The sequence below is a fragment of the Lactuca virosa genome, chromosome 3 (genome assembly GCF_052849685.1).
Source record: "Lactuca virosa cultivar CGN04683 chromosome 3, Lactuca_virosa_CGN04683_v6, whole genome shotgun sequence".
In the NCBI taxonomy this organism is placed as follows: domain Eukaryota; kingdom Viridiplantae; phylum Streptophyta; class Magnoliopsida; order Asterales; family Asteraceae; genus Lactuca; species Lactuca virosa.
Window position 1 is genome coordinate 56760612 of NC_136428.1, and position 27992 is coordinate 56788603.

Genomic DNA, 27992 nt, shown 5'->3' on the forward strand with positions numbered 1-27992 from the left:
AAGAATAGCCTTAGGTAAATCATTTTATGCATTAGCCTCAATAGTGACTTCCTGAAGATTGCAAGAAAAGTCCGTATAAAATAAATTGTGTGTCGCCTTAGGTATTATGGGAATAGCCCAAGGTAAATTAAGTCAAGCTGGGTATTACAACAATCTACTCTAATAAATGAAGGTTTTTTTGTCACATCTCACACTCTCATTCAATTTACCAAATGTCATTATGTGGTTATTTTGAATTAATTTTTTTCCCACATGTTATTTTATGAATTTTCTATTTTATTAAATTCCACATAATGTTTTAATGTAATAATTGCAATAAATATAATAATAAATGGATATCAATTTCATTAATGAACTTACATTTTAATTTCAAAATTTCCAAATTAAAACTAATTAGTTTCTTTTATTTATTTATTTAAATTATTTGTTTAAATTTAAAAAATAAAAAACATTCCAATTATAATAATTTATTATTTTTCTTATTTTGACCTTTATATTTAACTTTTTTTTAAAAAAAAATAACTCATGTAATACATGACTCTCACGACTAGTAAACAATATAAGTCAATTTAAACATTTCCGATATGATCGAGTATGGAAACGGTGATGAACATATACTGCAGATGAAATAGAGGAGCATGTTGCAGATAAATTAGAAAATGTGTGGGGTAGTAGGAAAAGTATTGGAAATCTGAAAAAGGAGAAAAGACCCTAATTATAAAATCAATGAAAACGTGATATGACAAAAATATTTTTATTTATTAGAATAAATTTATTATTAGACTATCCTCATTCACAACCCAACCTAATGTAACTATTCATTAAAAAACTAATTTCTTTTTCCTCCACTTCCACAACCCAACCAAATCCAAGCTTTCAGTTACATTAACAACCAAACAGAAATAATTTTTTTATTAAATAAATATAACTTATATTTCTTTTTTATTCAAATAAAACTTATTCAAAGTATTATTATTTTTAGAAAAATATAATTTAGACAAAATTACAAAAATGGTCCCTGTGGTTTGCCAAAAGTAACAAAGTTAGTCCCTATTAATTTTTTTTGATGCAAATGGCCCCTGTGGTTTGCAAAACTTGCACAGATGGCCCTTTTTACTAACGCCGTTAGTATTCAGCCGTTAGGTACTGAATTAGCAAGGGTATTTTCGTCTTTTCAAGTATAAAGGGACTAGATTCGCAACTTTGGGTAAACCATAGGGACTATTTTTGTAATTCTGTCTTAAAATGATAAAAAATGAGGGGACCTCCTTCCCCCCTCCTTACTCAGTCAAAGCTCTAACCAACTAGGCTAGAGCCAAACTTGTTATCTAATTCCGAAAATTAATTAATATTATATAAAAGCGTAAATAATTAATAATAAAAAAAATATTTAGAAACAAAATTAGTAAAACAAAATATATTTTTAGCGTATTGTAAAAAATATTTTTTACAAAAAATTTACTTGTTTTTTTACGCATTTGTTTTACATAAAATATTTTTTAATGTATTTAAAAAATACGTTTTCGTACACTATGTTATTACATTGCTATGATTCTAAAACATATTTTTACGTTTTCATATAAAAATACGTTTTTTTTTCTTTCACATAGAAAAAAAAATTTACGTATAAAATATGTTTTTTATATATTAAAAAATACATTTTCGTATAAAATGTTTTTACGTAAAAACATTAAGAACGTGATAACATAACGTAAAAATATCTTTTAAGATTAAATCAAAACGACTTATATTTTTTACATAAAGCAAACTAAAGACGTTAACATAACGTAAAAATGCGTTTTTTTTACGTAAAAATGCGTTTTTTTTACGTAAAAATATATTTTTACGTAAAGCAAACTAAAGACGTTTTTTACGTATGGGTGATTGGTCCCTCACCCATATAACGCTTTTTAGTTAAAAACGTTAACGTGATAACATATTATATGAAAATGCATTTTTACGTTTTCTTTACGTAAAAAATATAAGTAGTTTTGATTTGATCTTAAAACATATTTTTACGTTATGTTATCACGTTCTTAATGTTTTTACTTAAAAACATTTTATACGAAAATGTATTTTTTAAATATATAAAAAACATATTTTATACGTAAAAAAACTTTTTTTTCTATGTGAAAGAAAAAAAACGTATTTTTATATGAAAACGTAAAAATATGTTTTAGGATCATAGCAATGTAATAATATAGTATTCAAAAACGTATTTTTTTAAATACATTAAAAAATATTTTATGTAAAACAAATACGTAAAAAAACAAGTAAATTTTTTGTAAAAAATATTTTTTAACAATACGTTAAAAATATATTTTGTTTTATTAATTTTTTTTAAATATATTTTTTATTTTTTTATTATTAATTATTTACGCTTTTATATAATATTAATTAATTTTCGGAAATATATAGCAAGTTTGTTTGTAGCCTAGTTGGTTAGAGCTTTGGCCGAATACGGAGTGAGGTCTCAAGTTTGAATCCTCCTCCCCTCATTTTCTATCATTCTTATTATTTTAAAGCAGAATTACAAAAATGGTCCCTATGGTTTACCCAAAGTTGCGAATCCAGTCCCTTTATACTTGAAAAGACGAAAATACCCTTGTTAATTCAGTCCCTAACGGCTGAATACTAACGGCGTTAGTAAAAAGGGCCATCTGTGCAAGTTTTGCAAACCACAGGGGCCATTTGCATCAAAAAAAATTAATAGGGACTAATTTTGTTACTTTTGGCAAACCACAGGGACCATTTTTGTAATTTTGTCTATAATTTATTTATTTAAGATATAAAAATATTAAAAAAATAGAAATAAAAATATATAACATTTGTCAAACATGGATTTTCAGCTTGAGCTTCAGCATATAGTTCACTTACTCGTGCCCATAATGATACTTTTTTTGGTTTTTGCCACGAGTCTTGTTTTGACTAGTGGTTGTTTTTCAATGTTTTGTGAGGTTTGAAAATTTTCAGAGGCTTGATTGACATTTGAAAAGAACTCAGAGTTTTCATAATATTGAGTATTTGGATGTTCTTGAGAGCAACCAAAATTCAAATTAAATGTATTTGGAAACGAAGGATCCATGACGGAAATTGCGAAATCGAAAGAAATAAGAATTATGGAATTAGAATTGGATATGAAAATATGTCGATATTATAGTCTATTTATAGAGATTTTTTTTTTGATAATTTTTTTGTAGTACACATACATAGAAGATAAGAATTATTATCTAGTTAGAAATAATTTTGTTTGGTTTTTAAAATTAAATTTTATTAAATAACATATATCTAATTTATTCATCCATATATTGGAAAAAATAATAATAAAATGTGGACGAATGAAGTTCACAGTGAAGATATTCAGTGGAATTGAAAAGAGTTTTAGATTATTTTAATATAAACTCAACAACCAAACAACAAACTTAGGACATCTCCAACCCACCCCCAAACTCCATTACTCCCCCCATTTCTTCCCACATTCTTCTCCAACCCTACCCCATTTTCATCTCCATTTTTGGAGATATGAATAGTATTCTCCAACCCTACCCCATTTTCATCTCCATTTTTGGAGATATGAATAGTATTCCCCCATATATGGAGGAATACTATTCATATCTCCAAAAATGGAGGTGAAGTTTGGTTGCCAATTTTAGTCCTTCTCGTTTTTATTTGATACATTTCTAGTTTATTTTATCTACTAATTATAGTTTAAATGCAATATTTAATATTTATAATATCATGTTATATACTAATTTATATTAATTAATCATAAACATAGAGTTTAATTAGTAGAAGGGTGTATTTGACAATATATATATAAGTTATAAAAATGGAATATTCTAGGAATATACTTTTTGGGTAAAAAATGGGGTAGAAAATGGAGTAGGATCGGAGATGAAACACTATTTACTCCATTTTTTACTCCATTTATGGAGGAAAAAATGGAGATGGGTTGGAGATGGTATTAGGCCATCTCCAATGGATTAAACCCATTGAGAGTTCTATAGATTGTCATGTAGGAAAGAGAATGTATGCACTCACTTTAATTCTTAAAAAAATTAATAAGCTTTAATTAGAATTCTATTGCACCGTTGTATCCCCGTTCAACTCCATACTCTCTCTCATTTATATTATACTAGGCGAATGCCCGCGCGCTGCGCAGAAAGACCTATATAGTTGTAATCTTTACAAATATATGTTTTTTTTAAGTATAACAATAACATTGTTGTTAATTTTGATATAATAATTTGTATACTAAATTGATATAATATATTGACTATTTTGAATTATATGATAATATATACATCTATTATAACTGCATAATCTCAATCGTTTAAATGACTTCTACCTACGAGTTACTCATGAATAAAATTAAATATAATATATGGTTTAATGTTATTTATAGTTTTTGTTATTGTTAATTAATTTTTAAAAATTTATTTGTTTAACATTTTAATTTATGTCATTATAATTATTTAAAACATGAAACATTGTTTTTTTATTTTAAAGGTAACAATATAATCATTTATATAGAGTTATTTTTAACTATTGTAATTATAAGTTTTTTTAAACTATTTATTTGAAAACTTTTAACAATTATAAAAATATCTTTAGGAAATATTTTAGTTAAATTGAGATTACAATTTAGTTTTTGCAATTAACACTACAATTTATCACTTTTAACTATTCACAAAATATTCAATGGTTTTTTAAGTGAAACTGAAATTTATATTTAAGTTGACACTGTAATGTTATATTTAAATTAACAATTTAAGTATTTTGCCAAACTGTTCACAAGTTGTATCTTTAAACTGATAATGGTTTACATACAATAACATATTAAATTTAACAAATTAAGTATAATATATTAAAAGTTAAAGTCATAACTTTATAAGTAGAAGTAAAGATATTATTTTAATATTGAAATTTAGTTTATTTAGGGTTACACTTTAGGTTTGATATTTATTTAACCTTATTAACCAAATTATATTCACTATTAGAAAGACATTACAATTTATCACTTTTAGTTATTTACAAAATATTTTTTGGGTTGTTTAAGTTAAACTAAAATTTATATTTAAGTTGACCATATATATGATATTTAAATTAATAATTTAAGTATTTTATACAAATTGTTCAAAATTTATAACTTTAAAATGATAATGGTTTACATCCAACAATATATTAAAATTAATAAACTAAGTATAATATGTTAAAAGTTAAAAAACATAACTTTATATGTAGAAATAAATATATTTTTAATATTGAAATTTAGTTTATATATGATTACACTTTAGGTTTGATATTTATTTAACCTTATTAACCAACTAATAATCATTATTAGAAAGAAATTGAAAAATCATGAGAGTTTCAAATGAATGTGGTGAAAGAAAAAATGCATGGGAGTTTCAAATGAATGTGGTGAAAGGAAAAATGTTTCCTTTATAGTATAGTATGATTCATATTTAATCTATTAAACCCTCATACAACTCTCATTGTGGATGACCATATATCCAATGAGGATAGTCTTGATAAATGTTTCTTTTTTTCAAATACGGGATATGGTAATGTCGAATTCTAACGTTAAATAACAATGTTCCTTCCTATCGTAATTAATGTATAACATAAATACTTAAATATTAATTAAAAAAATTAGTTAGAAATATATAATTTATTAATAAAAGATAAATGATTTTTTATTTTGCGAACACATAAATGACGTAAGAATTAAACAGTTTGTTAACTCGCGAACACACAGCTCTAAAATTCTGAATAGGCCTTGATTTTAAATATTGGTTGAAATTTGGAAGGGGAGGTTAAACCATTGCAGAAGAATTTGTAGAGACCAAAGAGAGAGATGAAGAAGAGATCAACGAGAAAGTCATCGGGGGCGACTTCAAATCGATCACCAAGCGAATCTCCGCCGAAGTTCAAGTTCAATTTCAGCTGCTTCAATAACGTTTCTACATCATACTCGTCGCCAATGAAGAACACCAGCAACCTGAACATCATATCATCTCCAGAGCCGCCTACCGGAATATCACCTGCGCCTCCACTAACGTCACTGAGCAAAGCACCTAGCACAATCGCTGATCTGAAGGAAATGGCGTCCTCCAATGTCGATTCTATCAAGCGTCACTTGGATTTTTCGCACTCCGAGATACTCAAGGACATGGAAGCTTCTCACTCACGTCTTCACAAGAGATTTAAGGTCAACTTCTGTTGTTTGCTGTTTCGTTCATTTTTTTTTACAGAAATTTCAATTTTCGATCGTAGATATCTTCCTGAAAAAAATCCTTAGTTGTAGGAAACGTTTCTGCTTATTGATATCGAGATTAGATATTACGTATAGTTAGCTCAGGATAATATTTCTGCTTAGTATTTCCATAAAAATTGATTGAACACAAAGTGAGGTCCGAAGAAATTAGTTATTGAAGAGTTCATTTATGCTCAATTGCTAATGTTACCTCCTGTCCACAACATTAGAGTCCACTTTTTTACTTCTAAGTTCTAAAGCGTCAAATGTGCTACTCCTTAAAACTGATGGGAAACGGAGTTCATGTCTGCTAATGATGTCCCCTGTACCAAAGTTAGATTTGACTAGGAGCACCAATCTGCTACTCTTCTAAACTGATGAGAAACTGAATTCATCTATAGAGGTAAAACTGATGACTATATTCGATTATAGAATATTCTTATAATTGAAATCTTCCATCTACAAAACTAGCAACATCAATGTACATTTTGAATTTGTAAGGCACTAGGTTGATATTCAAAATTTGAATTGGACCTTAATGTTGTGAAGAATGACCTATGTGTATACTGCTAAAAATCAGGTCCCCATTTAATGTAATGTGTGATGCTTCTGTTATTTGATGTGTACTATGAAGATTGTGTTGGTTTTAATGAGGTAGACCTAGTTTATGACTTCCCATTCTTGTGAAATATGAAAGTGCCACTCAAACAAGGGGGGGTGCAAGTAAAGGTTATGTTGGATATGGTAGAAAAGTGAACATTGCATACATGGTGTATTATTGAAGAACTATGATAATAATGAGTCATAGAAGAAAAGGTTATGTGAAAACAATTTCCTTTTGTTAGCTTGATATTCTATAATGTAATACATTATGTAGTCTATGTTTATTTGAAGTAAATCTAGTGAATAACAGATATCAACACTATATAGATGATACTACAAAAAGTTTCAGTAATGTCATATTGTGATTGTTACTATAAATTGATACATTGATACTTTAAATTCTTATCTCCTTGTTGTTTTGAAGATTCAAAACCAAGCATGTCAGGAAACAATGAATGAAGCAGAGAAGGAATTCATGAAGATGAATGACCGAATAAAGGAAACTCGTGATGCAATGAAGGTGGTTTTCATGTAATCAATACATTCATAATTTGAACTTTCACATTTATAACATGATCACATTTTCAGGCATCATATATGGAGTTGATAGCAGAAACACAAGCCAGCACTAATTGTGGTATGTTTCTATGACTTAACTTCTAAGAAAACATAATTATAAGTTTATAACCAATAAGCAATTTCTTATTACAATTGTAAACTGCTGTGTAACATTGTTAAGTTGTTTGTTTGTTGATTCCAGTGTGCAAAACAACCATTCCTGAACTTGTGCAATCTGTGGATAGATCCATTGATGCTTTGAAGAGTCGTTATGGGATTGCATCAACTTCATCATAGCTTTACAGGTAAGTAGTACTATATATCGTTAATTATAACAACCTGCTTTCATTTCTTCCTACTACAACATTGTACTTTGAAAATCAACCCAGTTTAAGCAATGTCATCTAAATACAAAGCATTTTTCGCTTCTGTAATTGACTAGTTTTTTTTCAAAGTACAATGTCCTAATATAAAAAGTTGAATGACAATGCAATAATTGGATAGATTGCTTAAAGTATAATGTCTTAATAGGAAAAAAATCTAAAAGTACAATGTTGTTATAGAAAGAAATGAAAGTACAATACTAATATCGTACCATGTCTACTCAAATTTTACCAGGAATTAATCATGAATAAGGTTTTGTTAGTCGCTGAACAGGTGATAAACTTTCCCTTCAAATTAATGTTCTTACTTAGATCACTATGACTTTCTACTTGTCAATATATGCATACATGTGAAGATGTTAAAACTTAAAACATATGGATCAGTTAATTTTGCAAGCTAACTACTTTCCAAAATATACAAAATGTTGTTTATCTTTATTATTAGGAAATAGCTAGCAATATCATACAAAAAAGGTTGAGAAATCAAAACTTGTTTTTAGAACCAGGTGAACCCCAAAGAGATTGCCAGAAAACAGGCCAATTCTTTTGAGCTTCATTCCAACCCAATAAAGAGCCTTCCCTCATAGGGTCCCAACTGGTGGACACAATCCCATAACTAACACCCGCTAGGGCTGTACCAAAGAACACAAACGACACAATGAAGGGTATCCAAGTCGGCACATCGATCTTCAATCCTACTTTTAGATAGTAAAAGAATGGAAAGAACAATAGGCCTATAAACAATGGGATTCCAACGGAAAGCCCAATTCTACCCATCATTCTGTTGGTTACTACCTCTGGAATCACACCTGCTTCTCTCTCTATCTCTTCTTCTTCTTCCTCGTCTTCATCTTTCTTTGGGATGAGGGTCTTTTTGGTGATTTTCTTGGGGGGAGGAGGGCCGAATCCTTTGGGGGAGTTGAATGTGGCTGAGATGGGTGAGAATCGGAATTGGCGATTCTGATTAATTGTGTGGGGTGGCTTTGGAATTGGAACTTGAAATGGGGGTTTTGAGAGGTTATTTGGAGAACGTGAGAAATGGTATGAGCAGAAGGTAGTAGTGGTGGTTTCCATTTCTGTGTTTTGCGGATGCTTTTGTTTCCCTGCATCTGTTTCCAGAGTTTTGGATTAGATAGTTTATCTTCATAGAGCTTATAAGGAATTACTGAATTGCCCCTGTGATGGCCGAAGTCCGAACATCACTTCATCATCGATCATCTCGTGGCACGTGTTTGGCGAGCCTAACCACGATTCCAATGAACTAACCTTGAAAAAGAAAATGTTGAATTTTTTTTTTTTTAAAAATAGTTAATATATCAGAATTTCATAAATAAATTAGGACAAACTGTATGTAAAATAAATGCTCAGGATACACATTTTTAAAATGGACATTTGATGATTTATGGTTAATTATATAAAAGACTTCACTTTTTATAATTTTTTCCGTTTAAAACTTGAAACATTTTTTTTATATTCAAAAAAGTTATATATATATATATATATATATATATATATATATATATATATATATATATATATTTTTCGTTTGGCTATTTTAGTAGGCGATTTTAAAAAAAATATTTCGAAAAAAAAACTCTTTTTATTTTTTTTGTAAAAACTCTCATATTTGATAAAATAAAATTCGGAAAAAATCCTCATGTGTAACATTTTTTTCTTTTTTTTTTGTTTCGACTAACTTTTTCATTTTGACTTATAATTCTCCTATTATTCTTCTTTACGTTGTTTATACTGTTCTTGGTGCTTTTCAGCATTAGAACATTAGCGAAACAATTGATTTTTTTCAAGACAAAAATAAATGCTATTGCGTCTAATCCTCAGTCACACATAGAGCACTCATGCTATCACAATAAATCAAGCTTGACTTGACTAATCCCAAGATCACTAATCAATCCTTTCAACCAAATCATTTTGTTAATGCCATGTACTCCACTTCGGTAGTTGACAACGCCGCCGAAGGTTGAAGTGTTGTCTTCCAACTCACAGTCATAAACACATAACTCATAAGCGATCTTTTGCATCTAAGTCCCAAGCATAATCTAAATCCAAATACCCGACAACCAAACACTCCCGAGCACCTCCATTAACGAGATCCTTTTTGGATACGCCATATATCAAGAAACACACTCAATGAAAGAGCGATATTCGGTCTCATACAAACCATGACATACATCAAACTCTTCATTGTGCCTAAATTGTGATGTACCTCATGAGATTTCTTTAAAAACTCATTTTTTCCGATAGTTATATCAATAACATAGTTAACAAATTCTTTTGTCATGCCAATAACAAAAAGTCGTCACATTACTTTTGTGATTAAAAATGTTTCTAACTTGGAAAACATGAAAGTTAAAATTATATTCCAATTTCCATCGGAGTTTGAAAGTTGTTTTTTTTTCTTAATTTTAAGAACAATCTAAGATGCTAAGCCTATTTAGATTGTTCAACTTCTATGATTTTTTATCATGCAAATAGATTTTGATATGAATTTTGGTAACAAGAATTGGACACAACATCATTTTTCTTTGTTCAGAAAAATATAAAATGTTTCTTTCATTTTTAATCTAGAAAACATAAAAAAAAACACCATAAATAATAACAGAAAAATTGAATTATTAGTCAAAACGAAAATTTATCCAAACATTTTTTTTTGGCAAAAGAGAAGATTTTTCCTTTTTTTTTTTTTTTTTTTTTTTGAAAAATAAGGGTTTTTCCAATGATTTATGATCCACGTTTATAACCAAATATAAAGCTTACGTATATGGGTTTATTTTACAAATGCCGTTTCTAAAATAATATTTATGAAAAACAATTTGAACTTTACAAAAAATTTAGGCTCCGTTTAATTACAGGAAAATAAGGTGTTTATTTTTGGAAAAAAAATATATATATATATATATAAGAAAAATAAGAATTTTGAAAGCTTGTTTAGTTAACATTTTTTCATAAATTTTCTAAATAAAGAAAATTTTATCATTTTTCAGAATTATAAATAACTTTGAAAAAACAATCAAAATTGTTTTTCACAAATTTATAGCTGCAATTTTTTTTTTCTAAAATATACAAATATTCGTCCTAACCACACCCCATCGAACCCCCACACCCACTGAAACACTCATCCTAACCTATCCCACTTCACCCTGCTCCTAACCTATCCCACTTCACCCTGCTCTTTCTGTTAGAAGGGTAGGGTGAGGTGTGTGAGTATATGTGCAACGCCCCGATTCTCATGTATTGATTTAATGTGTGAGTTTCTTGATTTCAAGGGCTACTCGACGAGTTGATTGCCCTACTCGTCGAGTAGCAGCGGGTTGGTCCACATATTTTAATGACCTACTCGCCGAGTCCAAGAAGGGACTCGACGAGTAGGAGCTGGCAGATGAAACCCTAAATCTCGGGGTTTTGCACCCTATTTAAAGGATCATTGGCCTCCCCCAGCCTCCCCTTTTACTGTTTCTTGTCCCTCTCAAACCCTAATTGAGTGTGTGTGTTTCATTTGTGTATTTTGAGCTTGGAAGAGGATTTTGTGGAGAAGGGAGCTTGGAAAGCAAGTATTCAGAAGCAAGGAGCTTGTGGGATCTGAAATCTACCTTATTGGGCATCTTCTGGAAGGTATAATCGTTACCCTGACCTCATTTTATTCTAGATCCCCTCTTTGGACAATTCTAGGGTTTTCATGGTATGATTGGAAGCTATTCTTGTGTGCAAGCTAAGATCTGAAGTTGTAACTTCAGAACTGAGCTCCCTTGGGCTTCTTAGTCCATAAAGTTTCCAGCTTGTGCAAGAATGAGACTCTCCCAAGGTGCAAAGCTCCATTGGAAGCTTAGATTGGTCATTTAGGGCCTTTAGAGCCTTCCATGTGCGTAAAGTTTGCAACTTTACGTGATAAACATGCCTTAGAAGCTTGGATATGTAATCTGGAACCTTGCCATGGCTTAAAAAGCGTCTGCATGGATGAAGGTCTGCAAGGACTCGACGAGTTGGAGGAACAACTCGGCGAGCCCGTTGAAGATGGCCATGAACTCGACGAGTTGGATGAACAACTCGGCGAGTCTGTTGAAGATTGCCTTGAACTCGGCGAGTCGTTCGAAGACTCGGCGAGTCGGCTAGGGTTTCTCCCAATTCATGGACACGTATGAACTCGGCAAGTTAAAGGGGAACTCGACGAGCCAATCAAGGATTTCACGACTTCTCGAGTTCAGGAAGGACTCGACGAGTCGGTGAACTGCACTCGACGAGTCGAGTCAACATGAACTGTTGACTTTGACTGTGGACTTTGACTTGGACCAAGGGTTGACCAGTTGACTTCTGAGGGTATTCTGGTAATTTGGAGATTTATGAAAAAGGGGTTTTATGGTAACTATAGGTGGTGGAGTTCTTGTTGGAGATCTGGGAGTTGAGCTTTCTAGTTTCAGACGACAGTTGCAAGGTGAGTGATCCTCACTATACTAAGGGGTCTAAGGCACCAAGGCCGGCCCATTGGATATATTATCCTAGCAGTGTTAGAGGTTGAGTACGAGTTAGTGTTGCATGCCAGTTAGGTGGATATGTAGGACTACCTGTGATGTTATGTGATTATTGCATGCTCAGTGGTTATGTTATGTGTTTGTTATGGGATGGGTTGAGGTTGTACTGCTTCGTGCGGTAGCCAACAAACCCTAGGAGCATTCCAGTTACGGGCTAAGGGAGACTCGTACTGTGGGCTCGGGGGTATTACAGTCTGTAGGGCTGTGGACCCGTTATGTGCTGTTCTGTTTAGTTTGTTATGATATGTTACTGTTGACATGGTTATGTGGACTGTATGTGTATCGGTATTTTGGGGGTAACTCACTAAGCTTTCGGGCTTACAGTTTCAGTTTATTGTTTCAGGTGCATCAGGGGATCGCGGCAAGGCGAAGGCATGATCGTACAGCTCCTCATATTATGCTTATGTTTCTGGGAATACTCTGATAAATAATATTTTGAAAACAAAGTTGTAATGTTTTGATGAACTTGACATGTTTTAAAAGTTTAACTTTGTTTGAAATTTTTGGGTGTTACAAGTTGGTATCAGAGCCTTGGTTTGAGTGAATTGGAGGAACACTCGTGTAACTCCAATCTCAAATCAAGGAAAGGATTTTTCAAAATGATTTTTCAAAAAGGTTTTCAAAATAAATAAAGGAGGATGCAGGGTGTACGATCAGTCGGAGCCAGTAAGTAGACCCCAAAATACCATACAAGTTATTTGATTATGTGATATGTTAAAACAACATGTTAGTATTAGGCTAGGGATCTTCAGAAATTGCACGATAGAATTGTCTGATTTCATGATGCCTGCTAGCCTATGGTTTCCTTTATATGAAATTGACATCATTACTGTAGTTGCTTAGTGTATGCATCATAGTTATACATAATTAAGATCTTATAGCCTTAGAATGTTTGATTTAGCCTTATGTTCTGTTCTTGTTTGATTTGGAGCTTAAGGTAGGATTGGATACTCGAAAGTCTATAGGGTCCAGCGTTATGTATGGCTAGCATACACTAGTGCTACGGGGTTGGTGGAAGTTTCATGGATAGGTGGGTTGAGTGAGGCCGGGAGGCCAGTTATGAGATGTTTATCATTCCTCTAGGGTGAGGATTGAGCGCTCGCCATGTTGTGTATTTAGTTAGGGCATTGTGGTGATGCTTGAGACAAATATGGGTAGGTGTGGAAGGTAGTATGGGCTCGTACTACTGAAAGCACAGGACCCATATGCGTATCAAGTAAGTCACAATCCCTAGGGTTAGTAGGGAGTTGGCTCCCAGATATTTATATGGATTATCTGATATCTTGTGGTATGTTTCAGAATGGTGATGACGAGGCGCTTTGTGGCTGGATCCGGTTCGGGATCAGGATCAGGGGACAAAGGCCACGAGGGGCCGACAGCACCTGAGCTAGTGGTGCAGATGGGTACAGAGGAGTTGGATGCCAAGATTCGAGAGATCCTGCATGATGAGGTTGCTGCTGCATTCCGGGCTCAGTTACCGGAGATGTTCGGGTCGATTAAAACCGCCATGGTGGAGTATTTTGATGAGCGCTACGCAGCCCTTGCAGAGACAGCCGCCACAGCAGTTGCATCAGCTGGATCAGAGGCAGGGGGAGGAGTTGGTAGAGGTTTTCAGTACAGGGACTTCGATAACACGAAGCCCCCTACTTTTGATAGGACGCAGGATCCCATCAAGGCTATGAGATGGATTTCAGATGTGGAGGGGTGTTTCTTCACCTGCTCGTGTCCTGCTGACCAGAAGGTTAGGTGTGCTCTGAACCTGCTTAGGTCTGGGGCCAAGGACTGGTGGAGACTTGCGACTGGGTCGTACACTGATGATCAGAGAGCTGTTGTTACTTGGGAGCAGTTCAGGGACATGTTCTGCGCCCGTTACATTCTGCGGGTTGAGCGGGAGCGGTTGGCACAGGAGTTTCTGAGTTTGAGACAGGATGGGGAGTCGGTGACGGAGATCACCCGTATGTTCACTGAGCGGGCGATGTTCTGCCCAGAGTTTGCTTCCGAGCAGTCTCAGATGACCCGTTATCTGAGTATGCTCAAGACTGATATCCGACAGTTTATATCTACCCAGCGATGTGATACTCTTCTGGAGTTACAGGAGGCCGCCAGACGGCGGGAGTTAGAGATTGAGCTGCAGCTGAGGGAGCAGCGGCCGGCCCCGACACAGTCGCAGCCGGCGCCGAAGCGGTCTAAGACCGCTGATTTGAGGTCTGGGAGTCAGCAGAGCCACTCTTGTGGAAAGTGCGGCAGGGTTCATTCCGGGATTTGTCGAGCCAGTAGTGGGTGCCACAGGTGTGGCAAGGAGGGGCACTATGCGAAGGATTGTCGCCAGGCCGCTCCGATACCGAGTATGAAGTTATGTTACCATTGTGATCAGGTTGGCCATTTGAAGGCCAACTGCCCGTTACTCGCCGCCAAACTGGCGCAGGCTCCAGCGCCGGCTACTTTGAGGATCACGGATGGGAGACCAATCAGGGCAGAGCCTCCGAAGGCTCAGGGTCGTGCTTTCCAGCTTACAGCGGAGGAGGCCCGAGCAGCACCAGATGTGGTTGTTGGTATGTTTCTATCCTTTATCTCGTTTCCTATACCTGTTGTATGCTTATCTGTTGTACCTGTGATTAGGTACGTTTTTAGTGAACTCCTTGCCTGCTTTGGTCTTATTTGACTCGGGGGCGAGTCGGTCCTTCGTATCTCAGTCTTTTAGTAGCGAGTTCAGTGGACCAGTGGGCGAGTTAGAGTGTCCGTTGCGAGTGTCTATCGCCAACGAGCACGGGGTTTCTGCTTCTTCAGTCTATCGAGGGTGTGACTTGGAGATTTTCGGGGTGTCCTTTCTGATAGATTTGATTCCGATCCCCATGGGGGAGGTGTGCGTGATTGTGGGCATGGATTGGCTCAGTCGGTTCGGTGCTATGATTGATTGCGAGGGCCGGCGAGTGGTAATTCGAACCCCAAGTGGGGGAGAACTGATTGTATATGGTGAGGGCACCAGAGTAGGATCAGGGTTTTGTTCAGCTGCCAGGGCTCGGCAGTACATTCAGCACGGGTGTGCGGGTTATCTAGCGTATGTGGTAGATACGCGAGTCAGGGACCAGATTTCGGTTTCCGATGTATCGGTGGTCAGGGAGTTTGCAGATGTGTTTTCGGAGGAGTTGCCAGGGATACCTCCGGAGAGGCAGGTCGAGTTCAGGATCGACCTGGTGCCAGGTGCGGCCCCTATCGCTAAGGCGCCGTACCGATTGGCACCACCAGAGATGCAGGAGCTGTCTGATGGGTTTTAGGTACAACAAATAAACTAGAAAAACAATTCCTAAGTTCACATGCAACCTACTTTGGATCTATGTTTTAACTATTGAACATACAACTTTGAATTGCAAAACAAGAACCCTAGAGGAGAGAGGCTAATTTCGAAATTAACAAACTAGGGTTTAGGGTTTACATACCTTTCAATTGTTATAGCAAACAATTGATATTCCCTTGATCTTGATCTTGATCTTCTTGGAAGCTTTAGCACCACAAGTGTAATGCCTCTAATGGAATCACACCCAATGACTAGCAAGAAGGAAAGTAGAAGAAGAGAGAGGGGAGGGAGTATGCAATTTCGGCCAAGGTATTCTTCCAAAGAATGAGTACCCTAAAATGTGAGCCAGGAGGCTCCTTAAATAGTTGAGGGAACTAGGGTTTAGGGAAAACCCTAGTTATCCTTTGCTTAGGGCCTAAGCAAGACCCAAGGCCTTATCTTGGACCCCTTGGACGAATTCTCTAGGGTTTCCCCTAGGGTTTTCGTCCACCCCCTTCCAAGGGAGTTCTGGATCCTTCCATTCAACTATCAGTTAATTGCAAACTAGTCCCTGCACTTTATAATTAATTCTTTTAACCCCAAAATCAATTCTGATTAATTTCTGGCTAACAATTAATTAAACATAATGATTTCTAATTAATATATTAATCCATTAACATATTAATAAATCAATTATATATATATTAATTTATTAATCTTATAAATTAATATCTCTCCTTTCATAATTTCCTTGTCCAGTTGCTAGGTTGAGGGCAACCCAAAAGGACTGTGCTGCTATCAATTCAAGTACATACCAATTATAGTTATGGGCTTAGACACCTAATCCAACAGTTTCCCACTTGGATAAGTCTGTAACTATAATTGCTAGTATGCCTTCTAAATTTGACCAGCAAATTGTAGCTTCCAAAAAGCTGCTGCCGAACTCTGACCTAGTCAGTTACGTGTCCTAAGATAAGTGATCATATAACCCTTCGTTCTGCTTGATATCCCCAGACAAAAGACATGGAATGTAATCAATCTGTTTGTCCAGAATCTATGTTTCCCGATTCCTGATTTGTGATGATGTAGGACTTCTAATCGAACACATCAATTTAGTCCTGGCTGGGCCCAGCACATAAGTCAACACCAAATCATCGAGGGGCCCACAGATATCGCTTTTCCTGTTAGGGCAAAAGGAACGAATAAACGTTGACTCATATGCTTGTATCTTTTACTCATCAAATTATGCATGACAATACGTTTTATAACACCAAGTTACTGATGCGTTTTCGTATCACCAATGTATGACCGACTTGTAAATCACAACTCATATATCTTCGTTTCAAGATTACAAGATATTATCGTCTCAGTATTACTCGTGATGAATTCCATGAAGTAATACTCTGAGCGAGGGTTTATCCAATACTCAAATCTCAATTTCTGAGTACTCATGAACGTTGCAACAATTCTATTGCCATGTATATCCTTAGACAATCTGCAATCCAATTCATGACAGTCTTAATTCACTACTTACTTCCAAGAGTACGAGCGACTGTGGAGTTTGAATAATCTCATTATTCAGGAAGTAAAACATGCAAAAATGAAACACAATAATAAACAATTGACAAAAGGTAGTAGCCAAACTTATAAATAATACTTTATTATTTAATCACCAAAAGTCAATTACATTTACTTTGTTACAAGTTTCAAAAACTAATCTAACTACTAAAACTAATATCATCTTTCAGTCCTATGCTCCGAGCATGCTGAATATGCTTAGCCCTACTCAGACCCTTTGTGAGAGGATCTGCTGGGTTATCTTCAGATGACACCCTCTTTACTATAAGATGGCCTTCTTCTACTCTATGTCTGATGAAATGGTACTTTCTGTCGATATGTCTGGTCTTACCATGATCTCTCGGTTCCTTTGTTAAGGCAACCGCTCCTTCATTATCGCATAACAGTTCCATAGGCTCCTGGATGGTTGGAACAACTCCGAGATCTCCGATGAAGTTCCTCAACCAAGCTGCTTCTTTCGACGCTTCACTTGCTGCTATGTACTCTGATTCACAAGTAGAATCAGCCACCGTATCTTGTTTGGAACTTTTCCAAGTAACTGCTCCTCTATTCAGTAAAAATACCCAGCCTGATTGAGAACGGAAGTTATCTCTATCCGTCTGAAAGCTGGCATCACTGTAACCATCTACTCTCAAAGTATCACTGCCACCAAGCACAAGAACCCAGTCCTTTGTCCTTCGCAAATACTTGAGTATATTCTTAACTGCTATCCAATGAGCTCTACCTGGGTTTCCCTGATAGCGACTCACCATGCTCAAAGCAAATGCCACATCAGGGCGAGTACATGTCATAGCGTACATGATCGATCCGACAGCGGAAGCATAAGGTACACGACTCATGTCATCTATTTCAACATCTGTACTCGGGCATTGAGTCTTACTCAATTTGGTATTGCTCTGGATAGGTAGCTCTCCCTTCTTGGAATTTTCCATACTAAACCTCTTTAGTACCTTATCCAAGTATGTGCTCTGACTAAGTCCAATTAGTCTCTTCTTTCTATCTCTCAATATTCTAATCCCAAGAATATAGGCAGCTTCTCCAAGGTCTTTCATGGCAAAACACTTTCCAAGCCAAGACTTAACTTCTTTTAAGGTTGGAACGTCGTTACCAATGAGTAATATGTCATCGACATATAACACTAGAAAAGTTACTATACTCCCACTAGCCTTGATATACACACAAAACTTATCTTCACTTCTAGAGAAACCAAACTCTTTGACTTTCTCATGGAAGCAAAGATTCCAACTGCGAGATGCTTGTTTCAATCCATAAATGGATTTCTCAAGCTTGCACACTCTATTGGGGAACTTTGCATCAACAAAACCCTCTGGCTGACTCATGTAAACATCTTCAGCCAACTTCCCATTAAGGAAAGCAGTTTTGACATCCATCTGCCAGATTTCATAATCATGAAAGGCAGCTATGGCGAGCAATATCCTAATAGATTTAATCTTAGCTACTGGTGAGAAGGTCTCATCATAGTCAACCCCTGGGGTTTGAGTGAAACCTTTTGCAACCAGTCGAGCCTTGAATGTGTGCACATTTCCATCCATGTCTGTCTTCTTCTTGAAGATCCATTTGCACCCAACTGTCTTGCGACCTGGTGCACTATCAACCAAATTCCAAACTTGGTTGTCATACATGGACTTAATCTCGCTGTCCATTGCCTCTTTCCACTTGGAAGCCTCTGGGCCTGCCATTGCTTCCTTATAAGTGACTGGTTCATCTAAATTTACCAGTGTTCTGTCACTTGTGAATGTGTCACCATCTGAAGTAATATGAAAACCATACAACTCAGGTGGCACACTCACTCTAGTGGATCTTCTAAGAGGTAATGAGTTATCGATTGGTTCAACAGGAACTGTTTCCTCTGGTTGAGTGCTAGTGTCATCTAAGGTTCCTTCATTGGCTGACTCTTGAATTTCTTCAAGGTCAATAGTGCTCCCACTGTCCTCTTTGAATATGAGCTCTCTTTCAAGAAAGACTCCTCTTCGTGCTACAAAGACCACGCTCTCACTAGGCCTGTAGAACAAATATCCAAAAGACTGCTTTGGGTAACCAATGAAAACACATTTCTTACTTCTAGCTGCTAGCTTGTCGTGAGTCTCTCGTCTTACGAAAGCTTCACAACTCCAGACTTTAATATGTGCTAACGAGGGAACTTTCCCTGTCCACATTTCGTGAGGTGTTTTGGCAACCTTCTTTGTAGGGACAAGATTGAGGATGTGGGCGGCTGTCTCTAAGGCATACCCCCAGAAGTGAATAGGAAGCGAAGCCCGACTCATCATAGAACGAACCATGTCTAACAAGGTTCGATTGCGCCTCTCAGCTACACCATTTAACTGTGGTGTCCTAGGAGGAGTCAATTGTGAGACTATCCCACATTCTTTCAGATAGTCGTTAAACTCGATACTAAGATACTCCCCGCCTCTATCGGATCTAAGTATCTTTATCTTTCTGCCCAATTGATTTTCGACTTCATGCTTAAACTCTTTGAACTTTTCAAAAGTTTCTGACTTATGCTTGATCAAGTAGATATATCCATATCTGCTATAATCGTCAGTGAAAGTCACATAGAATCGATTAGCATCTCTTGTAGTTGATCTGAAGGGCCCACACACATCTGTGTGTATGAGATCCAACAGACCTTTACCTCTTTCACAAGACCCTGTGAACGGTGATTTTGTCATCTTTCCCAAAAGACAAGATTCACACATATCATCTGACTTTAGGTCAAATGATTCCAACACTCCATCCTTTTGGAGTTGGGCTATGCGTTTCTTGTTAATGTGTCCAAGACGACAATGCCACAAGCATGCCTTGTCTACACTATTAGACAAGTCAATATTTAGCACACTATTTCCTAGGCTATCAACACAAGTCACTGTTTCATACACACCATTACAAGGCAAAGCTTCAAACATAAAAACACCATTCTTATAAACAGAAATTGAACCATTCAAATCATTAAAAGAATATGTAAAACCTTGTCTGAACAATGCATGAAATGAAATAATGTTTCTCGTCATCTCAGACGAATAGCAACAATTTATTAAATCTAATCTAACATCATTACTAAGCAGAAGCTGATAAACTCCGATCTTGGTTACTGGTGAAGACTTTCTGTTTCCCATGATCAGGTTTATCCTTCCTCGCTCTATCTCCTCACTTTCCTTTAGACCCTGCAAATCAGAACATATATGAAAACCACATCCTGTATCAAGGACCCATGAACGAGAAGATAATGAGTTATTAGCAGAAATAGTGTAAATACCTGCCGAAGATGGCTTTACTTTGCCATCCTTGATATCTTGCAGATATTGTGGGCAAGATCTCTTCCAATGCCCCTTTTGGTTGCAGTAAAAGCAAACTGCCTCTTTTGGATCAAAAACATGGGGAGTGGAACCATTGGGCTTAGCCTTTGGGCCATTACTAGATGACCCAGCTTGAGCCTTGCTCTTCCAGCTTTGCTTGGGAGGACCTTTCCTCTTTTTCCCCTTTCCCTGTCCAATAGCCAAAACAGGGGCACTCGTAGGTGTGGAGGGTATACTTTTACCCTTCATCCCTGCCTCAGCTGTCTGCAACAAGTTGTGCAATTGGGCCAAGGTCTGCTCAGTATTGTTCAAATGGTAAGTTAGAATAAACTGACCATAACATTCAGGAAGTGAGTTCAAAACCATGTCAATGGCCAATTCCTCATCAAAGTGAATATTGAGCTTGACCAAACACTCTATGTAGCGTTGCATTCTTTGCACATGTGACACAACCGACTCCCCATCTTTCATCTTGCAAGCCATGAGTGACTTGACTACTTTGAACTTTTCTTGACGAGCTCGCTTATGGTACTTTTCCATAAGGTCCTTGTTCATCTCGAAAGGCCAGTAGTCCTCATAGTACCTCTGCAGTTCTGGGGACATAGTTGCCACCATGATGCATGCCACTTTGGTAGCATCATCGTAATGTTTCTTGTAGGCAGCAAGATCTTCAGGAGTAGCTTCATTCTCATCAAGCTCTTTGAGCTCCTTTTCAAGAACATATTCTTTGTTCTCGAAACGAAGAGCCATTTTGATGTTGCACATCCAATCGTTATAGTTTGAGCCATCCATAACGACTTTGGAGCAGATATTGAGCAAAGAGAAGTTTTGGTTGGAGGAGGACGAAGCAGAAGTGTTTCCAGGAGTAGACATCTGAAAAGAAAGAAAGTTTTAGTTAGATTTCAAGATACCTTAATAAAATAACCCAAAGATATAATATCAAGGTTAGGATCCAACTATGAAGATTCACAACTTAGAAATGGGATGCCGAGATCCAAGTGCACATTTCATAAAGGTAGGTGAATGACGATTCACCAATTCCACCATTAGACGAAATAAACGAAGTGAAATTCCTAATTCTTTTGAGATACATTGAAACTATTCAATGGCATGTTTTGATCTCAGATTATGCTCTTCTATTTGTGACTGGGATGCCGAGGATCACAAACAAGATGTGAATAACCATGCAAATGTGCTTGGTAACCTCATTGTCTTTATCATTAACTATTGATGTGCTGGTAAACCACACACGCTCCATCAAAATGATAATTATGAGATACCCATTACTACTCTTTATTGGTGCCTTTTAGTGTGCTGGTTAACCACACACGCTCCACTAACAACCAATAAAGCACAATGTGCAATTTCATGGATTAACATACTTTTCACATTTTTCCTAAAGTAACTAGAGTTGGGATTTTGTAAATTATGTTCTAGTACTTTCTTTAATATCATTATACTTTTAATGAGAAGTAGTTGTCCTATCAAATCCGTTCTGCTAACGACCCTCCACTAATCAAGGAAGCGGTGGGTGAGAGTGGACACCCATTCAACTATCATTTTATAGGCAGTTTCCTTATACCCCCCTTATAGATTAGCTTCGTGAATGAGGCATACTAGGGATTTGACTGACCATATTCTTATACATATATAATATTAAACTTTTAATTATAATATATATATAAGGTGTGTTTTAAAACATTTTAAAACTTCAAGGGTTTATAAATTTCAAAATTTAAGCTATTAAATTTAAATTTAAATAAACCAATTAACTAGATTTAATATTTATCTTTTAATTAACTATTAATCAAATTATTAAATCTTGTAAGGATTATCTAATTAAATTAATCCATTAATTTAATCCTAATCCTTATCCCTCTAAATTTCGAAAAATAGGGTAAGGATAATTATCCAATTAATCTAATTAAGTAACAATTATCCAAAACAAGAAACCCTAAAACTTCTAAGCAAATTTCGAAATTTACAAGGGAGGAGGCTAGGGTTTTCAAAACCCTAACCCTAATTTCGATTAGGGTTCTTTGGAGGCTAGGGTTTTCGAAAAAACCCTTTGATCCAAAACCCTAGAAATCGAAAATTTGGCCTTTAGGGTTTAATAGCTATAAACCCTAATTTGCAATTCAACAATTGTAGCAATTCAATTTAAAACAACAATGGCTCTGATACCACTGATGGGTTTTAGGTACAACAAATAAACTAGAAAAACAATTCCTAAGTTCACATGCAACCTAGTTTGGATCTATGTTTTAACTATTGAACATACAACTTTGAATTGCAAAACAAGAACCCTAGAGGAGAGAGGCTAATTTCGAAATTAACAAACTAGGGTTTAGGGTTTACATACCTTTCAATTGTTATAGCAAACAATTGATATTCCCTTGATCTTGATCTTGATCTTCTTGGAAGCTTTAGCACCACAAGTGTAATGCCTCTAATGGAATCACACCCAATGACTAGCAAGAAGGAAAGTAGAAGAAGAGAGAGGGGAGGGAGTATGCAATTTCGGCCAAGGTATTCTTCCAAAGAATGAGTACCCTAAAATGTGAGCCAGGAGGCTCCTTAAATAGTTGAGGGAACTAGGGTTTAGGGAAAACCCTAGTTATCCTTTGCTTAGGGCCTAAGCAAGACCCAAGGCCTTATCTTGGACCCCTTGGACGAATTCTCTAGGGTTTCCCCTAGGGTTTTCGTCCACCTCCTTCCAAGGGAGTTCTGGATCCTTCCATTCAACTATCAGTTAATTTCAAACTAGTCCCTGCACTTTATAATTAATTCTTTTAACCCCAAAATCAATTCTGATTAATTTCTGGCTAACAATTAATTAAACATAATGATTTCTAATTAATATATTAATCCATTAACATATTAATAAATCAATTATATATATATTAATTTATTAATCTTATAAATTAATATCTCTCCTTTCATAATTTCCTTGTCCAGTTGCTAGGTTGAGGGAAACCCAAAAGGACTGTGCTGGTATCAATTCAAGTACATACCAATTATAGTTATGGGCTTAGACACCTAATCCAACATTGTCGTCGCAGCTACAGGAACTGCTGGGCAAGCAGTTCATTCGACCTAGCAGTTCTCCATGGGGAGCGCCGATTCTTTTTGTCCGGAAGGACGGTTCGCATCGGATGTGTATTGATTACCGGGAGTTAAATAAGTTAACGGTGAAGAACCGTTACCCACTCCCGAGGATAGACGACTTCTTCGATCAGTTGCAGGGCGCATCTTGGTTTTCCAAGATAGACTTGAGGTCTGGGTATCATCAGGTCAGGGTCAGAGAGGAGGACGTGGAGAAGACCGTGTTCCGAACTCGTTATGGACATTACGAGTTCGTGGTGATGCCGTTTGGGCTCACCAACGCACCAACAGTGTTCATGGACCTGATGAATCGGGTCTGCAGACCGATGCTTGATCGCTCGGTCATAGTGTTTATAGATGATATCTTGGTGTATTCCAAGACCCGAGAGCAGCATGAGGAGCATCTGCGAGAGCTGTTGGGAGTTCTGAGACGAGAACGGCTATACGCCAAGTTCTCGAAGTGTGAGTTTTGGTTACGAGAGGTCCAGTTCCTCGGACATCTCGTTAACCAGGAGGGGATTTTGGTTGATCCGGCCAAAATCGAGGCGGTTATGCAGTGGGAGATTCCGAAATCTCCCTCAGATATTAGGAGTTTTCTGGGTTTGGCAGGGTACTACCGGAGGTTCATACCGGATTTCTCCAAGATTGCAGTACCCCTCACTCGTCTGACGAGGAAGGGGGTGGATTTCCGGTGGGGCCCCGAGCAGCAGAGGGCGTTTGAGACCCTCCGTCAGCGTTTGTGTGAGGCACCAGTCTTGACACTCCCGGAGGGAGTTGAGGATTTTGTAGTGTTCTGTGATGCATCCATCACAGGTTTAGGGGCAGTCCTCATGCAGAGAGGACGAGTGATAGCCTACGCATCGCGACAACTGAAGCCGCATGAGACGAGATACCCTACGAATGACTTGGAGCTGGGGGCGGTGGTGTTCGCCCTCAAGATATGGAGACATTACCTCTATGGGGTCCGCTGTACCATTTACACGGATCACAAGAGCTTGAGACATATTATGGATCAGCCGAACCTGAACATGAGGCAGCGCAGGTGGCTGGATGTAGTCAAGGACTACGATTGCGAGATCCTTTACCACCCTGGTAAAGCGAATGTGGTTGCGGATGCTTTGAGCCGCAAGTCAGTTGAGTCTTCCACCCCCGCGGTATGTATGAGGATAGCGGTGGATTCTCCGCTTATGAGTTTGATCAGAGATGCCCAGGTAGAGGGCATGCGACCGGAGAATTGGAAGCTGGAGAGGATCAAGGGCGAGAATACCCGGTTCGTGCAAGATAGTCGGGGACTATTGACCCGATGTGGTCGGTTTTGGGTTCCGATGTTTGGTGGGGTTAGGCAGACGGTTATGGAGGAGGCTCACAAGTCTCATTTCTCTATTCACCCGGGGGCCACCAAGATGTACCGGGATTTGAGTTTGAGCTATTGGTGGCGGTGCATGAAGCGAGAGATCGCTTGGTACGTCGAGAGGTGCTTGACCTGTAGGATGGTCAAGGCCGAGCATCAGAGGCCGCATGGAAAGCTGCAGCCTCTAGAGATTCCCATGTGGAAATGGGAACATATCACGATTGATTTTATTACCAAGTTGCCGAGGACGACGAAGGGGTTTGATGCTATATGGGTCATCGTGGATCGATTGACCAAGAGTGCCCATTTCTTGGCTATACGGGAGAGCTCATCGGCTGAGAAATTGGCCGAAGTGTACGTTTGCGAGATCGTGTCTCGCCATGGGGTTCCCGTTTCCATTGTCTCTGATCGGGATGTCAGGTTTACCTCCCGCTTCTGGCAAAAGTTTCACGAGGAGCTGGGCACGCGGTTACACTTCAGCACAGCATTCCACCCGCAGACAGACGGCCAGAGCGAACGGACTATTCAAACCCTCGAGGACATGTTGAGGGCGTGTGTCATTGATTTCGGTGGGAGTTGGGATTCTCACCTACCGCTTGCGGAGTTCGCCTACAACAACAGCTATCATTCTAGCCTTGGCGCCCCGGCATTCGAGCTGTTGTACAGGCGGAGATGTCGCACCCCAGTTTGTTGGGGCGAGGTTGGCCACAGGGTGTTGGGTAGGACGGAGGTGGTCTTGCAAACTACCGAGAGGATTCAACAGATTAGGCAGCGGCTGCAGACCGCTCAGAGTCGGCAGAAGAGTTACGCCGACCGACGCCGCTCCGAGTTAGAGTTTCAGGTCGGTGACATGGTACTCCTGAAGGTCTCTCCCTGGAAAGGCGTGATCCGCTTCAGGAAGAGGGGAAAATTGGGTCCCCGATATATTGGGCCGTTCAGGATCATTTCCAAGGTGGGCAAGGTAGCTTACAGGATAGAGCTGTCGGAGGAGCTTAGTCGGATACACAACACTTTCCACGTTTTCCAACTGCGAAAGTGCATTATGGATCAAGAGGAGGTGGTGCCGCTGGATGATATTCAGGTTGATGAACGCCTGAATTACGTAGAGAGGCCTGTGGCCATACTGGAGAAGAAGATGAAGATTCTGAGGAATAAGGAGATACCTTTGGTGAAAGTACAGTGGGAGAATCGGAGGGGGTCCGAGTGGACGTGGGAGACGGAGGCTGAAATGCGGGAGCATTACCCGGAGTTATTCGCTGCAACAGACTTCGAGGACGAAGTCTAGTTCAAGTGGGGGAGAATTGTAACGCCCCGATTCTCAGGTATTGATTTAATGTGTGAGTTTCTTGATTTCAAGGGCTACTCGACGAGTTGATTGCCCTACTCGTCGAGTAGCAGCGGGTTGGTCCACGTATTTTAATGACCTACTCGCCGAGTCCAAGAAGGGACTCGACGAGTAGGAGCTGGCAGATGAAACCCTAAATCTCGGGGTTTTGCACCCTATTTAAAGGATCATTGGCCTCCTCCAGCCTTCCCTTTTACTGTTTCTTGTCCCTCTCAAACCCTAATCGAGTGTGTGTGTTCCATTTGTGTATTTTGAGCTTGGAAGAGGATTTTGTGGAGAAAGGAGCTTGGAAAGCAAGTATTCAGAAGCAAGGAGCTTGTGGGATCTGAAATCTACCTTATTGGGCATCTTCTGGAAGGTATAATCGTTATCCTAACCTCATTTTATTCTAGATCCCCTCTTTGGACAATTCTAGGGTTTTCATGGTATGATTGGAAGCTATTCTTGTGTGCAAGCTAAGATCTGAAGTTGTAACTTCAGAACTGAGCTCCCTTGGGCTTCTTAGTCCATAAAGTTTTCCAGCTTGTGCAAGAATGAGACTCTCCCAAGGTGCAAAGCTCCATTGGAAGCTTAGATTGGTCATTTAGGGCCTTTAGAGCCTTGCATGTGCGTAAAGTTTGCAACTTTACGTGATAAACATGCCTTAGAAGCTTGGATCTGTAATCTGGAACCTTGCCATGGCTTAAAAAGCGTCTGCATGGATGAAGGTCTGCAAGGACTCGACGAGTTGGAGGAACAACTCGGCGAGCCCGTTGAAGATGGCCATGAACTCGACGAGTTGGATGAACAACTCGGCGAGTCGTTCGAAGACTCGGCGAGTCGGCTAGGGTTTCTCCCAATTCATGGACACGTATGAACTCGACGAGTTAAAGGGGAACTCGACGAGCCAATCAAGGATTTCACGACTTCTCGAGTTTAGGAAGGACTCGACGAGTCGGTGAACTGCACTCGACGAGTCGAGTCAACATGGACTGTTGACTTTGACTGTGGACTTTGACTTGGACCAAGGGTTGACCAATTGACTTCTGAGGGTATTCTGGTAATTTGGAGATTTATGAAAAAGGGGTTTTATGATAACTATAGGTGGTGGAGTTCGTGTTGGAGATCCGAGAGTTGAGCTTTCTAGTTTCAGACGACAGTTGCAAGGTGAGTGATCCTCACTATACTAAGGGGTCTAAGGCACCAAGGCCGGCCCATTGGATATATTATCCTAGCAGTGTTAGAGGTTGAGTACGAGTTAGTGTTGCATGCCAGTGGTTATGCCAGTTAGGTGGATCTGTAGGACTACCTGTGATGTTATGTGATTATTGCATGCTCAGTGGTTATGTTATGTGTTTGTTATGGGATGGGTTGAGGTTGTACTGCTTCGTGCGGTAGCCAATAAACCCTAGGAGCATTCCAGTTACGGGCTAAGGGAGACTCGTATTGTGGGCTCGTGGGTATTACAGTCTGTAGGGTTGTGGACCCGTTATGTGCTGTTCTGTTCAGTTTGTTATGATATGTTATTGTTGACATGGTTATGTGGACTGTATGTGTATCGGTATTTTGGGGGTAACTCACTAAGTTGTCGAGCTTACAGTTTCAGTTTATTGTTTCAGGTACATCAGGGGATCGCGGGAAGGCGAAGGCATGATCGTACAGCTCCTCATATTATGCTTATGTTTCTGGGAATACTCTGATA

General features: G+C 37.9%; 2 protein-coding genes across 4 annotated transcripts; one reads left to right on the forward strand and one right to left on the reverse strand.

The window, feature by feature from the left end:
* Nucleotides 1-5755: 5755 nt before the first annotated feature.
* Nucleotides 5756-27990, forward strand: LOC145165755 (uncharacterized). Of its 3 annotated transcripts, none has more exons than XM_079084594.1 (6): nucleotides 5756-6211; nucleotides 7284-7379; nucleotides 7448-7496; nucleotides 7620-7722; nucleotides 8036-8074; nucleotides 27910-27990. In XM_079084594.1, exons 1-4 carry the CDS (start codon nucleotides 5858-5860, stop codon nucleotides 7712-7714), a joined length of 594 nt encoding a protein of 197 aa, XP_078940720.1. In that variant the 5' UTR covers nucleotides 5756-5857; the 3' UTR covers nucleotides 7715-7722; nucleotides 8036-8074; nucleotides 27910-27990. The 3 variants fall into 3 exon arrangements, with proteins under 3 accessions (XP_078940720.1, XP_078940721.1, XP_078940719.1); XM_079084595.1 differs by lacking the exon at nucleotides 27910-27990 and adding an exon at nucleotides 12688-12746; XM_079084593.1 differs by lacking the exon at nucleotides 27910-27990 and having other exon boundaries at nucleotides 8036-8162.
* PAM68 (PAM68-like protein (DUF3464)) lies at nucleotides 8215-8935 on the reverse strand. The gene has a single exon (XM_079084596.1). It carries the CDS (start codon nucleotides 8872-8874, stop codon nucleotides 8284-8286), a length of 591 nt encoding a protein of 196 aa, XP_078940722.1. The 5' UTR covers nucleotides 8875-8935; the 3' UTR covers nucleotides 8215-8283.
* Nucleotides 27991-27992: the final 2 nt, after the last annotated feature.